Source organism: Mesoplodon mirus (assembly GCF_964341445.2).
Source record: "Mesoplodon mirus genome assembly, chromosome: 6".
Taxonomy (NCBI): domain Eukaryota; kingdom Metazoa; phylum Chordata; class Mammalia; order Artiodactyla; family Ziphiidae; genus Mesoplodon; species Mesoplodon mirus.
In genome coordinates, this window is record NC_138982.1 from 75,689,412 (window position 1) to 75,707,603 (window position 18,192).

The window sequence follows — 18,192 nt, forward strand, 5'->3', positions numbered from 1 at the left end:
TTCCATAATGCAGGGATTGTGGTCCCAGCGGATCCCAGCTGGTTGCCAACGATTTACCTGTGGATTGTTAATGAAGGCAGGTGGTACTCCTTAGCATTTTGTGTCATTTAGAAAAATCATTCAATATGCAAGAGGGAAGAAAAGATCTTTCTTTTGAAATACACTATGCCTTTTAATCACCTGTGAAAGAAATTCCTTTCTTAGAAATCTCACCTGGCCATCAGGATGGGGCAATAATGAGGGAAATCCTGTCTGTTCACCTTAGAGGGAACCCTGCCAACCTTCAGCTCTGCTTTCAGTTTTACAAAGTGAAAGCTAATGAATATATGTGCATATATGTACATAGATGTATAAAAGAACAGGGCACTCCATATACTATAAGAAACCAATGTATGTTTGAATCTATTTTATTTTTCTTTCAGAAGTTTCTGGGCAAGACTAGAGAAATGATTCATGATGCCAGAACTTGAAGCTGTGTTTATGTTCTGGAGAAAAGTATTCTTTGTTCCATTAGCAAGGCTGCAGTTTTAGGATCCTTTTATGTTCTCAGGAGCCACAGAAACATGCAGGAATGGAATGGCCGACTGGTGTTCCTTTGTGAATCCACACTGGGCTTTTAAAATTAGAAACCACTGTAAGTTTCATCAAATTGGAAACACATACAAAACCTCAGTGTTCTTGGGTAAATGTCAGAATTATATTATCTGCCCTAAAAATCCCAAAAGGTCAAGGTCCCAAGCAGTTACAAATCCCAACATTTATATGTGATGCTCTGCTTATGTGTAAATGGTAGAAGAACATTTAAAGTCACAACATGAAGAAGGCTTAGATGAATTTTGACTCTAAAGAAGAAAGAAGAATGGGATTTGGGGGATAAATGTGTGCTTTATTGGCAAATGTGAAATTCTTGTAAATATTTTATGGTGTTTCTTTTTCTCTTAGGAGTTATGATATGAATGGTGCATCTTATAATCCACAAGTTCTTAGAGCAAATACGGCATCCCCTTTTACATGCATCTCCATCACATTAAAAATGTTCTTTGTTCAGTTCAAACTTTCAGGAAAGCTTTGTTGAGCTCTACTGTCTGTTCTTGGCTGTACTTTGGGGAATTAAGCATGGGGACTGTGTCCATGGTGGTGGTGGTGATGGGTGGGGGGGAGGTGGGGTGGAGTATGATTGAGAGAAGATGCAGCAGCCCAGAAATGTGCTAATGTGGAAGGAGGGTGATTAGCAGAAGAACCTGGAGCCACATCCAAGGTGAGAAGTGAGGGTGGGTCCGGGAGGAAACCTGGTGAATGACTGGACTGTCTGCTCATCAAATAAGCTGGGGTATGTATTTTTTTTTTTCTAAAATTGAGGTGAAATTCATGTAAGATAACATACATAAGATAAAATTAGTCATTTTGAAGTGAGCAATTCAATGACAGTTCATACATTCACAGTGTTTTGAACCTCTGTTTCTAGTTCCCAAACATTTTCATCCCTCTATTCTGTTGGTGTTTTTAATGAAAGGCAGGAGAAGTTTTGGAAACATCTGGATTATGTAATTGTATCACATCAACCTTAAGATACTGGTCACATTCTCTTATAAGTTTGTTATACTTCATCCTGTTGGTCTGGAAATCTTTGTGTTAAACAGTGACTTGTGGTGGAATGGAAGTTAATGCACCAGAATCTGATTTGTGTGTGGCAGCTGCATTTCTCAGAAGACTGTGGGGAGGTCTGTCACTGACCAGAAGGGCACCTCCTCTTACTGGTTTAGCCCTGCATGCTCTGATATTGTATCTGTGCTGATTGTACAATAGGACCTGAGGACTCTGCTCTCTGGGAGAAACTCAGGTCCTAGTTGGAAGGACTTCTGACATAAGTATGCCCAGATGAAAAGGGAAATGATAAGAAGAATACCAATACTTGGCCATGTCTTGGTTTGGGGGGGTGGGGGCTTCTGAGAGCAGTTACCACCTGAGCTGAGACCTCAAAGATAAGCAGAAACCAACAGAGTGAAGAGGTGGGTTGGGGGAAACTTCAACAAATGCAGTGTGAAGAGGTTGTCAAATAGCAGTGGGGTGGCTGGGGTGGGGGGCGGTGAAAGTGGGCAAGGATCAGATGGGAAAGTCAGGTATATGTTATGTTCAAGGTCACTTTAAAGTGAACTTTTTTTTATTCTGAAGTTTGTGGGGAGCCACTGGAGGATTTTAAGCAGGGCAGTGAGAGGCTTAGATTTTAACCATCACTCTGGCAACGGTATGGAGAACAGATCTGAGGAAGACAATGTAGATTAGGAAAACCAGTTAGGAGGCTCTTTTATATCCCAGACAAGAGATGATGAAGGCTTAAACTAAGACAGGGCAGTGGCTATAAAAAGAAGGATAAAAATGATGCTGACAATTATAATAGAAAGTGTTACAATGTGTTAAGTACTTGCCATATGCCAGGTGTCATGCGTGTTGTGCTGTGAAATCCAGATCTCCCCTTCAGGACTGAAGGACTTACTCACTCCAAACCACCCCTTTTCTTTTTTTTTTTAACATCCTTATTGGAGTATAATTGCTTTACAATGGTGTGTTAAGTTTCTGCTTTATAACAAAGTAAATGAGTTATACATATACATATGTTCCCATATCTCTTCCCTCTTGCATCTCCCTCCCTCCCATCCTCCCTATCCCACCCCTCTAGGTGGTCACAAAGCACCGAGCTGATATCCCTGTGCTATGTGGCTGCTTCCCACTAGCTATTTTGCATTTGGTAGTGTATATATGTCCATGCCACTCTCTCACTTTGTCACAGCTTACCCTTCCCCCTCCCCATATCCTCAAGTCCATTCTCTAGTAGGTCTGTGTCTTTATTCCCGTCTTACCCCTAGGTTCTTCATGACCTTTTTTTTTTTTTTCTTAGATTCCATATATATGTGTTAGCATACGGTATTTATTTTTCTCTTTCTGACTTACTTCACTCTGTATGACAGACTCTAGGTCCATCCACCTCACTACAAATAACTCAATTTCATTTCTTTTGATGGCTGAGTAATATTCCATTGTATATATGTGCCACATCTTCTTTATCCATTCATCCGATGATGGACACTTAGGTTGCTTCCATGTCCTGGCTATTGTAAATAGAGCTGCAATGAACATTTTGGTACATGACTCTTTTTCAATTATGGTTTTCTCAGGGTATATGCCCAGTAGTCACCCCTCTTCTTGAGGCAGCTTACATCACTGGCTGGTCTATGAGGGAGTATAAAGGCATGGCCACCTTGCCCCAACTCGGAGTAACTTGGAAGGACTATGCTGCAACCCAACATCTCCTCTGCCCAGTAGTACCTCCTTCCCTCTCCTTCCACAGCTCATAATCCCAAGAATATTCCCTTAATAATGTTCTCTTAATAATCTACCTGCACAATGATCTCAGTCTTAGAGTTTGCTTCTTGGGAAACCCAACCTGCAACCCTAGACAGGGTTACACATAATTATCTCACATCCTCAAGGAAACCTGTCAAAGTAGAAATTATTCTCCCCATTCCACAGATGGGAAAGTTGAGGATCAGGGATATCATACAACTCTGAAGTAGCAAAGATTGGATTTGTATCCAGGTTGTTCTGGCTGAAAAATACTAGGTATTTCCACTGAACTGTGCTCAGTAGGAGGGCAGAGTGTCTAGATATATTGAGAAAGTAGAATTTTTTCAGGACTGATTTGAAGGTCAGTCTCATGTAGGGGGCAGCGAGGAGGAGGAGGATGAGAATGGTTGGCAGGCTTGCTGTTTCTTCTCATGTGTCCCCACCTCTTTCCCTGCACCACGCTTCTTTCAATATGTAAGAGCATCTTCATGAGAAAGTCCTTAAATCTTGTGTGTCTTAATGTTAAGGCATGCATGGTATGTCTAACAGGATTCCAAAGTCCTAGAATCAGAGAGCAGCTCTGGGCTGGGAGCTCCTCTGGACTCAGAGACCATGTGTCCTCTTCTTCCTTCACTCCTAACTCCCCCCTACATCCTCATCCCCACCCTCAAGCTTAGTGCAGGTTGGTATTTAGCAAGTGATGGAAAGACTGAAGAAACAAGATATTCAAACAGATTTAGAGGATGCTCTCCTGGGCAGCGATTTGGAATCAGCAGGTATTTTTACCATCACTCCTTGGCCTTGTCTGTATTCTCCTTCTGTCTCCATGGGCAACCTTTTTACACTTCTTGAATACTCCATGTTTCCTTTTAGAATCATCTGGCAATATCCTGCATTCCCTCTGGGGTAGGCAGAATGGCCACTCAAACATGTCCAAGCCCTAATCCCTGGAAGCTATAAACATGTTATATTCCATGACATCAGGGATGTTGCAGATGTCATTAAGGTTACAGATCTTTGGATAGTAAGTCCTGGATCACCTGGGTGGTTCAATGTGGTCACATGAACCTTGAAGGCAGAGAACTTTCTCTTGCTGGAGTCAGAGAGATGCTGCAGAAGCAGTAAGGGAGAGTCAATGTCTGAGAGGTGCTTGACCCAGCAGTGCTGGAGGGGCCATATGGAAAGCAGGGAAGGGAGGCTGGAGGCCTCTAGGAGTAAAGACCACTCCCTCCCGACCTCCCAGCTGACAGCCAATGAGGAAACAGGACCTCAGCCTGAAGGAGCTGGGAAGCAGATTCTTTCCCAGGGCATTCCTCAAGGAATGCAGTCCCAATGACATCTTGATTTCAGCCTTATGAGGCTGAGAGGACCCAGCTGAGTCTCCCTAGACTTCTGACTTCAGGGAACTGTGCAGTAATAAAAGTGTGCTGTTTTAAGCCACGGAGCTTGTGGTAATTTATTACAGAGAAATAACGAAACAATAGACCTATTGTCAGGAGGTCTAGAGCAAGCAGTTCTCAAAGTGTGGTTCCCGAAGGTCCCTCAGACCCTTTCAGGAAGACTGTGAGGTGAAAACTTTTTTTTACAATAACACTAAGATGTTATTTGCCTTTTCCACGTTGTCGACATTTGCACCAATAGTGCAAAAACATCAGTGGGGAAAACTGCTCGTGTCTTGGCTCCCATCAAGGTGGCATCCCTTTACCAGTGGTCATTCTATTTTCACCAGCACAACCTTGCAGGAAAGAACATGCAGTTTCACTTAAAGATGGTCTTAAGGAGAGAAAAATTATTAGTTTTATTAAATCTCGACCCTTGAGCCCATGTCTTTTTCATACGCTGGGTGATCAAATCAAAGCACCAGAAAGCCCTTCTACCTCGAAGAAAAGCACGTGTGCCCTTTCCCCTCATGGAACACCATTTTTACTCAACAAAAGGCTGATACAGAAATTGGAGTTATTCACACATGGGTATTTGGGAGATATTCTCTTGAAAATGAATGAAGTGAGCCTGCCACTTCAAGAAAAACAACTGACAGTACATGTTTCCAATGATAGCATTTGAGCTTTCTAGCAAAGAATAGAATTTTGGAAAACATGAGTCTGCCACTGGAATTTGACAGATTCTCAATACTTAGACTGTCTGATGAGATCAGCTGTGATATTATACAGCAGAAGAATGTGATTTTATTTATGCTGTAAACTGTGGAAGTATTTGGAACATGTGAATAACTGAGTGGGTCATCATTTTCTGAATGACCAATGCATGATGTTGCAGAATCATGCATGGGTAAAGGAACTATGGAAAATGCCAGGAAGTATTTATTGATATGCTTCCATATTCCAAATTGCAACTAACCTTCAAGAAACTACCATTGGTTGAATTTTGTCGTGGTAAAAAGAAGAATTAGCACAATTATCTTAAAAATATTCCTCCCCTTACCAATTACATAGCCACGTAAGACTAGATTTTCTTCATTGTACTTCAACCAAGACACCATTTCACAACAGGTTGAATGCAGAAGCAGATATAAGAATCCAGCTGGCTTTTGTTAAGCAAGGCACAATGCAGCTTGTCTCACTGACTGTTTTATGGTTTTGAAAATATAGGTTTTTCTAAAAATATTCTTATGTTAATATGTAATTTGACATAAATGAATTAATAAATATATTATAGCTTCAGTTTCAATTTAAAATACAGCAAATATCAATAGATGTAAACCACAGAAATAATATCTCTTTGGGGTCCTCAGGAATTATCTACTGAGGCCTGTTGGAGGGCAGGCCACACATGCATATAACTCAGTGGTTCCGAATTTGCACTCCAGCGCCAACGGGAACCCAGAAGTATTTTTCATTTGATGCAGGCACTTTAGCCCTTTTAGTGTTTAAAACGATTGTTGAATTTTGAATGAGTTTTTTCTATTTACAAATTGGCAGGTTTTATGTGAAATATCATATTTTTCAATGGTCTTGAAAAACTGAACGGCCTGGCTGCACTGGGGCCATGGTTCTGCCTGACCCCTGGAGCTGGGCGGAGCAGCCCTCCTCTGCACACTTGCCTTCCAGTTTTCCTCCATCCTCACCACACCCCTTACTTTACATCCCTCCCTTTAAACCTGTTCCTCCTCAGTTGTTCATATGGGCTCCTGGAAGCATCTGTGTTTGAAATGCCTCATCTACATGACCTCCTTGGTAGCAAGAAGCTGGGAAGACCTGGGTGTGTCTCGAGACTCTTCCGCTGCTCCCAGCGGGATATTATACATCACGAGATGCCAAAAGCCCAAGAAAAGAAGATGAGATCACCAGATGTGACAGAGATTTCTGAAACGGAGGCAAAGGCCATATTTTAAGGCTCATTCTCTCAAATATCTTAATAATCTGCTGCTGAATATGGCAAGTAGATGGGTAAGGTGCCAGGAGGGTAGCTGAAATGGGAATAAAATGAGTTTGTGCTCAAGAGCTAGAGTATCTGGTTCAAATCCTGGCTATGTCTTTTTTTTTTTTTTTTTTTTGCGGTACGCGGGCCTCTCACTGCTGTGGCCTCTCCCGTTGCGGAGCACAGGCTCCGGACACACGGGCTCCGCGGCCATGGCTCGCGGGCCCAGCCGCTCCGCGGCATGTGGGATCTTCCGGGATAGGGGCACGAACCCGTGTCCCCTGCATCGGCAGGCGGACTCTCAACCACTGCGCCACCAGGGAAGCCCCTGGCTATGTCTTTTGATAGCTGTATGACCTTGGGTTAGTCACCCAAACTCTGTGTGTTTAAGTTCCTTATCTGCAAAATGAGACTCATAATACTATCTAACTTCTGGGGCTGTTGAGAGAATTAAATGAGGTAGCCTGTGACAAGCATTTAGAACAGTGGCTGGTACAATGACTGTTAGTTATTATTTTTATTATTCTTTTGAGCTGGACTCTGTCCTTAGCACCCTATCATCCAGACCCCAGGCATCCTGGCATGAATGTAGTGGATCCCAACAGATATTTGAGAATGACATGGTGTCTCATTTTGATTGACAGCTACAGCCATTCAATCCACACCTGTTAAATCTACAATCGATTTGGCAGGAGACCTAAATAGACATTTCTCCAAGGAAGACAAGCAGATCGCCAACAGGCACATGAAAAAATGTACAACATCACTAATCATTAGAGAAATGCAAATCAAAACTACAATGAGGTATTACCTCACTCTGGTCAGAATGGCCATCACCAAAAAGTCTACAAACAATAAATGCTGGAGAGGGTGTGGAGAAAAGACGAACCCTCCTACACTGTTGGTGGGAATGAAAATTGGTGCAGCCACTATGGAGAACAGTGTGGAGGTTCCTCAATAAACTAAAAACAGAATTACCATATGATCCAACAATCCCACTCCTGGGCATATATCCAGAGAAAACCATTAAAACCATTAAAAGATACATCCACACGAATTTCATTGCAGCACTATTTACGATAGCCAAGTCATGGAAGCAACCTAAGTGTCCATCAACAGACGAATGCATAAAGAAGATGTGGTGCATATATACACAATGGAATATTACTCAGCCATAGAAAGGAATGAAATAATGCCATTTGCAGCAACATGGATGCACCTAGAGATTATCATACTAAGTAAAGTAAGCCAGACAAAGAGAAATATCATATGATATCGCTTATATGTGGAATCTAAAATATGATACAAATGAACTTATTTACAAAACACAAATAGACCCACAGACATAGAAAGAAAATTTCTGGTCACCAAAGGGGAAAGGGGGGCATGGAGGGATAAATTAGGAGGTTGGGATTAACAGATACACACTATTATATATAAAATAACCATGTTCTTGGATTGGAAGAATCAACATGTGAAAATGACTCTACTACCCAAAGCAATCTACAGATTCAATGCAATCCCTATCAAACTACCACTGGCATTTTTCACAGAACTAGAACAAAAAATTTCACAATTTGTATGGAAACACAGAAGACCTCGAATAGCCAAAGCAATCTTGAGAATGAAAAACGGAGCTGGAGGAATCAGGTTCCCTGACTTCAGACTATACTACAAAGCTACAGTAATCAAGACAGTATGGTACTGGCACAAAGACAGAAACATAGATCAATGGAACAGGATAGAAAGCCCAGAGATAAACCCATGCACATATGGTCATCTTATCTTTGATAAAGGAGTCAGGAATGTACAGTGGAGAAAGAACAGCCTCTTCAATAAGTGGTGCTGGGAAAACTGGACAGGTATATGTAAAAGTATGAGATTAGAACACTCCCTAAAACCATACAAAAAATAAGCTCAAAATGGATTAAAGACCTAAATGTAAGGCCAGAAACTATCAAACTCTTAGAGGAAAACATAGGCAGAACACTCTATGACATAAATCACAGCAAGATCCTTTTTGACCCACCTCCTAGAGAAATGGAAATAAAAACAAAAATAAACAAATGGGACCTAATGAAACTTCAAAGCTTTTGCACAGCAAAGGAAACCACAAACAACACCAAAAGACAACCCTCAGAATGGGAGAAAATATTTGCAAATGAAGCAACTGACAAAGGATTAATCTCCAAAATTTACAAGCAGCTCATGAAGCTCAATAACAAAAAAACAAACAACCCAATCCAAAAATGGGCAGAAGAGCTAAATAGACATTTCTCCAAAGAAGATAAACAGATTGCCAACAAACACATGAAAGAATGCTCAACATCATTAATCATTAGAGAAATGCAAATCAAAACTACAATGAGATATCATCTCACACCGGTCAGAATGGCCATCATCAAAAATTCTAGAAACAATAAATGCTGGAGAGGGTGTAGAGAAAAGGGAACCCTCTTGCACTGCTGGTGGGAATGTGAATTGCTACAGCCACTATGGAGAACAGTATGGAGGTTCCTTAAAAAAACACAAATAGAACTACCATATGACCACTACTGGGCGTATACTCTGAGAAAACCATAATTCAAAAAGAGTCATGTACCAAAATGTTCATTGCAGCTCTATTTACAATAGCCAGGACATGGAAGCAACCTAAGTGTCCATCATCGGATGAATGGATAAAGAAGATGTGGCACATATATACAATGGAATATTACTCAGCCATCAAAAGAAATGAAATTGAGTTATTTGTAGTGAGTTGGATGGACCTAGAGTCTGTCATACAGAGTGAAGTAAGTCAGAAAGAGAAAGACAAATACTGTATGCTAACACATATATATGGAATCTAAGGGAAAAAAATGTCATGAAGAACCTAGGGGTAAGATGGGAATAAAGACACAGACCTACTAGAGAATGGACTTGAGGATATGGGGAGGGGGAAGGGTAAGCTGTGACAAAGTGAGAGAGTGGCATGGACATATATACACTACCAAATGCAAAATAGCTAGTGGGAAGCAGCCACATAGCACAGGGATATCAGCTCGGTGCTTTGTGACCACCTAGAGGGGTGGGATAGAGAGGGTGGGAAGGAGGGAGATGCAAGAGGAAAGAGATATGGAAACATATGTATATGTATAACTGAGTCACTTTGTTATAAAACAGAAACTAACATACCATTGTAAAGCAATTATACTCCAATAAATATGTAAAAAAATAAAATAAAAAAATAAAATAGATAAACAACAAGTACCTACTGTACAGCACAGGGGACCATATTCAATTTCCTGTAATAAACCATAATGGAAAAGAACATGAAAAAGGATATGTGTGTGTATATATATATATATTTATATATATATATATTTTTATATATATATATATATATATATAAATATATATATATAGCTCAAACACTTTGTTGTACATCTAATAGTACAACATTGTAAATCAACTATACTTCAATAAAAATGTAAAAAAAAATATCTACAGTGGATTTGATGTTGATCATGAAGCCCATTAAGAAGTCCATTCATTCATTCTTTCATGCATTCACTCATTTGAGTAGTATTCCATTTATTCATTAACTAACTATCTATTGAATAGTTATCTATTCATTACACATATTGCTTACTATGGCCCTGGCACACAGACATTGAAGCTCATGTCCTTGTTTTGGGTTAGAAAAAACCACCAGCTATTTCTGGTGAACAGGGTCTAAGTATTTTAATTCCTTGTCTGTTAAAAACCATGGTCCACATGTTTCTATGGGACTGTGAAAGAGCTATTCCTAACCTGAGGCCAAGTCACTTACATGAACACTGTTCAGAAATTGCCTTGAAAAGAGAAATAAGACTCTAAGCCTTAGAAAAAATCCCATTAAGTACCAAATTTATTCATAAAATACATGGTTATTTGCTGTGGACAAGTTTCCACTGTCATGGGTCTATTGAAGACTCTTTGAGGTCATTCCTAGGGAGTGACATAAACATGGGGCCTGAAGTGGCATCATCTGGGACTCAGAGCTGTCGGATCTTGGGCCCATGCAGACCTATTGCATCACAGTAAAAATTTAAACAAGATTCTCTGGTGATTTGTATACACAGGGAAGTCTGAGAGGTGTTGGATTGGGTGCCCCAGACCCGCTTCAGGAAGACCACCTCTAGGTGGATAAATCCCTTTTTCAGTGGAGGGACCATTCTCAGCAGGGAGGAATTATGGATGACAACTGCAAAAACAGCATGGTTTTTTTTTTTTTTTATTTTAAACATGCAAAATACAGTCCATGCATCTGCCATTTTAAAAAGTCTCTCATCCTGTAGCAGATAAAACCAAATATGTTTTGGCTATCAACGTTCAAGAAATGTTTCAAAATGCTTTACAGTGTAAAGATAATAAGAAATTTAGCAAAATTTCAACAAACCTGTATAAAAAACAGATACAGATAACATTTTATATCAAGGCGACATGCTGTAACGTAAAGAGTAAGTTATAATTATCTGTGTTTCTTTGTAAAAAGTCTTTAACAATACAAGGGCTTAGCAGATCCAGGCCTCAGGGCTACACATGCAAAAAAAATTGTTAGTTAAAAATCACCAAAACGTGCTATTTTTAAATGTGTACCTTTGTGTCTTTTTAGGTACAGGATAATAGAAGTATTAAGTATCAGCAGGAATAGTATTTGAGGACTCTGTAAAAGTGTGTAGACTTCATGGAGCCAGTGTCCGGGAAGAGTCATACATTTCTGATGAACATTTTGGCTTAATCCCTTTGCCATTGTAATAGTCCACGACTTGGTTTGGGACTTCAGCCAACACGCTCTTTGCCAGGGCAGCTGGAGATGCCTATAGGGAAGAAGAAATCACAGTGACTTTGGCCAAGGGAATCTGACCCAAATCAGCCCAAAAGACTTGAGTCCTGCTCTAAGCAGCTGGTCCCATTCATTCATTCATTCATTCATCATTCATTCTGTACTTGTCAGCGTCTACTCCAAGCAAGAGTTGTCAGATTGTTGGAAAATGAACCTTTAATTTCATAATTACATTTTTTCATGTCTGTCTCAAAATATAAAACTATTCACACCTGAGGATGGGTGAACACTGGATGGCAGAAAGAATTGCCTTGCAGTTTTGTGTCTGATTTACATTCAAATCCACACACCTATTTATGTTCCAGGTACTATGCTAGCGTTTATAGGGTCTATGATTCTTGCCATTAGGAAGTTACAGTCATGTGAGGGGAGCCTGGTGGGGCCGAAATTAACCCTCCTATGAGGCAGAACATGATACGTCCCACAGACCAGCAGATCACATCAATGGGAGCTTGTTAGAAATGTAAAATCTTAGACCTATCCCAGAGCTAATGAATCAGAATCTGTATTTTAACTTGATGCCTAGGTGATTCCTGTGCATATTGAAATTTGAGAAACACTGCTTTAGGGAGTCACAGACACTGTGTGACCAGAGCACAAAAAACCAAGACTAAGCCATCTTGGAGGAAATCACAGCAGGCTTCCAAGAAGAGATGGCATTTACATTGGGCATATTTTAAAACAGGGAGAAGGAGAGGATTGGCATTTGATCATTCTAGGGACAGTGATTCATCTGATGGGGCTCTAAAGGAAGTGCATGTGTGTGTGTGTGTGTGGGGGGGGGGGGGATGCAGGATTGGTGGGGCATTCAGTTGGAAAATGAGCTTGTGGCCAGGTGACGGAGAGTCTTGAATACTGTGCTAATTTATGTAGCCTTTCTTGTATCAGCATTATGGACTCACTGCGGGCCTTGGGGCAGAGGAAGGTAGAGGTTGATATTCTGCATGGACTCTGGACTCATGCAGAGCTGGGCCTGACCTCTGACCCTGGCACTCACTACTAACTCCCCAGCCACTGGGCAAGTAAGATTGCCTGAACCTCATTGTTAGCAATTACTGAAGAGGTTGAAAATTTGAAGCAGAGAGAAATGTTTGAGGTCCCTCTGGAGAAGTCCTGAAGGAAAGGGGGCTGGTCTACATGCCAGATGACCAGGTTTCTAGCTCTTTCTTTCCTATGTGGCTTGTCACTCAGCCATTCAACTTTGCTAAGCCCCGATATTCTGAGACAAGAAAGGAAAGAACAGGAATTCATTCTATCTCAGAGTTTTTTGGAGGCTCAAAATGTAAGAGACACGTACCTTAAAAACAATCTGAAAACACTGTGAGGAGTGTTTCTAAAGCGACTGCTCACATTTTGAAGGTGCCATAGTATGTTGGACATTGGTATCCATGAATGCTCTTTTAATTTATAAATAACTGCTCAGGGTCATGTGTTAGATCACGGTCCACTTTTACACTGGGGAAGACACAATAGTCATTTCCTCCCTCTTCTCTCTGGTCATTGCTCACACAAAGTTTAGAAAGATAAAGACTTGACTTCCCAGTCTCCCTGGCAACTAGGGATGGCCATGTGATCCAATTTCATTGTATGAGACCCAAGTGGGAGTTTCCTGAGGGGTGTTTCTTGGAGCTCTTTAACGGACATCACTGGCTCTGTTTCTCTTTCTTCTTCTTTTTTTCCTTTAACTAGAATATGATTCCTAGGGCTATGGCAACCATTTTATCATTGTGAGGGAATAACAAAAAGAATCTCTAAGTGCTGGTCCTGACACTATTGAATCATTGAAAAAACTAATGTCAGCAGCCACCAGCCCCTAACATCTAGCTACACGAGAAAAGTATATTTGTACTTATATAATCCAGGGTTTCTCAATTTTGGCACTATTGCTATTTTGATATATTGGATATATTTGATAATTCTTTGTGTGGGGACTGCCCTCTGCATCATAGGATGCTTACTAGCATCCCTGGCCTTTACCCACTGGATGCAAGTAGCCATCAAAAATGTCTCTAGACATTGCCAAATGTCCCCTGGGGAGAAAAATCATCCTTGGTTAAGAACCACTCATGTAATCCACTGTGAGATGGATTTGCTGTTATTCGAAGATAAAAATATTCCTGAACAGTATGTCAAGCAGAACTTGCTCGGATGATAAAAGTATTCTGTATTTACACTGTCCAATGTGGTAGTCACCAGACACTTGCTGTCACTGAGCCCTTGCAATGTGGTTAGTGTGACTAAAAACTGATTTTTAAATTTAATTTTAATGACTTTAAATTTAAATAACAACATGTGGCTCTTTGTTACTGTGTTGGACAGCACAGTTCCCAATGATGCTCCCGCCCTTTGCATATCTGTGCTGGTGGTTCTGGGGAGCAGAGAGGGCCTGGAGTTCCATTAACTTGGAATAAGGCAGGAAAAAATATGAAAGTAGCTGGCAAGAACAGTAATAAAAGTCACATTTATTAACTACCTACATGCCCCAGGCGCTGTGCTGAGCGTTATATAAGCCCCACCTCTAATCTTCCAATGTGTGTGTTATTTGCCCCGTTTTACAGATGAAAGTCTGTGACACAGAGAGGTTAAGTAACTTGCCCCAAGCCACACAGTTCAGAGCCTCTGCCCTGTCCGAAGCTCTGAGTTACCATGCAGAGCAGAAAAAGAGAGGCGATTCATGGGTTCCTGGCTGTATGAAATGATATCAGTGCCTCACCTTGAGTTTTGTTTATGGTTTATTGAATTCAGAATAGATTAGTTTGGAGAATGAAACGGTTCTCAGTATCTAATTTGAGGTTCAGGAAGCTGAGGCGGGTGCTAAACCACAGGGAGCCGGGAGCCTAGAGCAGAGAGGCAGTGAGTGCGCCCCCTTCCTCGCCCTGATCAGGCACTTCTTTGTTGCGGGCGCCCCTCACCTCCCTGCCCACACCCCAAGGTCTGTCCTCCTCATGTCCCAGCTCCAGCCGCTTCTCTGAAGTTTTGTAGCCACAGGGTGGCCTACCTCAATCGCCCACAGATCGCTTGGTGTGAGAGTTCTCTGCGGACACCTGTGTCCCAACCGGGCAGTTCTCCAGTAAATTCCTGGAGGCTGGGCCCCATGGCTCCTCCTCTCACTGTGGTGCAAGTGCTATAGCACACAGCAGGCACTCTGTGGGTGTGTGAGGGAGAGCAGGGGCTGGGTGGAGGCTGCAACAGTGCATGGCCCCATGGCATGTGTGTGTGTGTGTGTGTGTAGGGGGCGGGGAGAGGGTGGTTTGGAGAAGCTCTTGGACCCCTCTTCACTCAGGCAATGCTGTGGGTGGTGGTCAGTCCTGTGGTACTTCTGTCCAGCTGACAAGACGGGGCGCGACATCACAGTCTGGAAGAACACCCTCCCCCCACCTTGGGCACCATGTGAGCAAGTGGTTTCACTGATGAACACAACTGTGGGCGATTCAGCTCCAGAGCACCCCAACTTGAAGAGGATGCCCCACCTTGCTGTCCTGTGCAGACAACTTGGGGGCTTGGAAACCTCTCCTTGGACAAGTTGAAGATGGGTTATGGTAGCAGAGTTGCCTGCTGTGAGTCACCCAGGCTCACTGCCCACATACTTCTGGGAGCTTTCACTGGGGCATGGAATGAAAGAATACAGGAGGCTGTCTGTGACACAGTGGGGGAGGCTCTGCAGGGCTCTTCAGGGCCACCACCAACCCAGAGGGAAACTTTGTATGAATCAGAAAAGATTTTTTTTTTTAAACCCTGTGGGTCATGAACCAGTTTTGATTCTGCCTTAGCAAACTTATTCCAGCATTTTCTCCTACTGACCACAAACAACTGTTTAAAATCATCCTTTAAACTAACTTTGTTATCTTGCTGGTTCCCTCATTAATGAATTGAATAAATCTTTGATGCTACTTACTGTACATTTATACAGGATTTAAGTTCCTATAATTTTGAAAATATACTTTGCCAAGGCAAACACAGACCTCTGCCAGGGCACATGGCTTGACAAGGAGAACGAAGGACGAATTTCAGCTCCTCTTTGCTACTTCAGCCAGGCAACCTTGAGCAGGGAACAACCTGCCCAACTGTACATGGCAGTCCTGGGTACACTGGAGACCCTAAATTCTGTGGATGAGGCCAAGCTCCAATGAAATGTTGGCTACATAGTTAGCATGACTCCTCATCAATGACTCAGGTTACACTTCTTTCTCCAGCAAGTCAAGCTCTACATGTCCTGGGTGGGAGTCGGCCTGGCCCAGGCAGGGACAGCTGGCATTGCTTCACTATGAACACTGGTGGAAAAATGGGGGGGGGGCTTCTGCTCTCCCAGGGGAAGCCCTCGAGATATACGTACGTGTTTGAAGTTCCTGAAGGGCACGAACTGGACGATGTCGCGAAGGACAGGCTCTCCCTTGGGCGACCTCAGAATCCCGTCGTCGCCGTCCAGCATCTGCATGTCACTGAAGTCTGCGTTGCCCACTCCCACGATGATGACCGACATGGGGAGGTGGGAGGCATGGACGATGGCCTCCCTCGTGTCGGCCATGTCTGTGATGACCCCGTCAGTCAGGATCAGCAGGATGAAGTATTGCTGCCATCGGTGGGATACCAGCAGACGATGGGGATGGAGAGGTGGGAGAGACAAGGACAAAGCCAGTTACACACTCCGGCGGTTCCGGTGCATAATGACCACAGCAAGTGACAACTGACTTTTCCTGAGTGCCCGTGTTGACAACCCTGAACACTGAAGACTTAGGTTGAATGGAGCTTAAACGCAGGCACAGTAATTGCAGGTTAATTCTAATAATCACCTTAGTGATGGTTACAAGGCACAGGGTGTAGACAGAGCAGCAGAAGAGTCAGGGGGGCTGGCTTTGAAGGCTCTAGCTCTGAGATGCTGGGCATTTTTTTTTTTTTTTGCGGTACATGGGCCTCTCACTGCTGTGGCCTCTCCCATTGTGGAGCACAGGCTCCGGACGCGCAGGCTCAGAGGCCATGGCTCACGGGCCCAGCCGCTCCGCAGCATGTAGGATCTTCCCGGACTGGGGCACGAACCCGTGTCCCATGCATCGGCAGGTGGACTCTCAACCACTGCGCCATCAGGGAAGCCCAAAGATGCTGGGAATTTTCCCTTAACACTTCTGGGTCTCAGCCTCTTCATCTCTCAAATGAAGGGTGGGGCTAGATCATTCGTAGGGTCCTCTTCAGCTTGGAGATTTGCAAGAGTCTAAAGATGAGCTGCCTAATATTTACAATAGCCACTAGCTCCATGTAACTATGGTGCCCTTGAAATGTGGAGAAAGCAATGGAGAAACAGAATTTTTCATTTTATTTCATTTGAATGAATTTAAATTTAACTTTAAAAAGTGGATACCCGATTGAGTTATTGGAAATTTTTTAAGTACGTTTGGAGCAACTATAAATATGTGAATCCACTTTCTCAATTATCAATTTATAAAACCTATATAAGGATCAAGTATTTTCTATGGTAGTTTAGCATCCAAATTGAGATGATGTGAGTATAAAATACACACTGGATTTTGAAGACTTAGTACAAAAAAAAAGAATGTATAATATTTTATTAATAATTTTTTATTTGGAATACCTCTTAAGATGATAATGTTTTAGTTATACTGGGTTAAATAAAATATATTATTAACATTAATTTCCCTGCTTCTATTCACCTTTTAAAATGTGGTTACTGGAGAATTTAAAATCTCTGCATGCCTCCCACTGTATTTCTAGTGGATGGCGCTGCACTAAAGCCCTGCTAGAAAAGGCAAGGGTCACAGTCTCTCCCTCTGAAGGCTGTGTGCCCTGGACTAGTGAGTGGCCTGCAGGTGGCTGCCCTTCTCCAAGGATGTGGGCAGAAGACTCTTCCTGCTCTAAGTCCTGGTTGGACAGGCTGGTGGGTGACTCATCTGAGATGGAGATTGGAGAGAAGGCTCCATGCTCATCAGCACAGGAAGGGCTTGGGAAGGGCTACGGGGTCTGGAGAGGGAAGGCCCAGTGGAGGACATCACTGTCCTTAGTCGTTAGAGGCATCATGACAGCCTCTCAGGTGAGAGGGGAGGGAAGGAGGTCACTGAGATGCTGCTTATGCCAAACCCAAAAGAATTTCTAATGTAATCTTTGCAATATGTTCTACATCTACAGGGAATAAATGTGGGATGATGAAACCATTCCAAGTTGCCACATTTCAAAGGAGAAACGCTAGGTAGAATAATCACATGTTGAAAACATCTGGTTTTGAGAATCACACTTAGAAAGCTGCATATAGGCTGGCAGTGCTAAAGAGTTCCCATTTTTCTCTGTGAGTTTGAAAAAAATGTTTTTAAACAAAACAACTCAGTCAAACATACAATTAGAGAGAAGAGAAATTCACACTATGATGAAGACAGTCACATGTCCTGAATGCTTTCCATACAGTTTAATATAAAGATTAATTCTGGGGCTTCCCTGGTGGCGCAGTGGTTAAGAATTTGCCTGCCAATGCAGGGGACACAGGTTCGAGCCCTGGCCCGGGAAGATCCCACATGCCGTGGAGCAACAAAGCCTGTGGACCACAACTACTGAGCTTGAGCTCTAGAGCCCACAAGCCACAACTACTGAGCCCACATGCCACA

General features: G+C 42.4%; 1 protein-coding gene across 1 annotated transcript in view; it reads right to left on the reverse strand.

Moving 5' to 3' along the window:
- Positions 1 to 11,426: 11,426 nt before the first annotated feature.
- Positions 11,427 to 18,192, reverse strand: part of CPNE4 (copine 4) — a gene marked incomplete at its 3' end in the record, with an annotated part of 595,946 nt that continues 589,180 nt past the window's right edge. The window contains exons 15-16 of the mRNA XM_082625196.1: positions 15,921 to 16,157; positions 11,427 to 11,561 (exon numbers count right to left, since the gene is read on the reverse strand). Coding sequence (XP_082481322.1) covers positions 11,427 to 11,561; positions 15,921 to 16,157 — 372 coding nt within the window. The remainder of the gene's footprint in view (positions 11,562 to 15,920; positions 16,158 to 18,192) is intronic.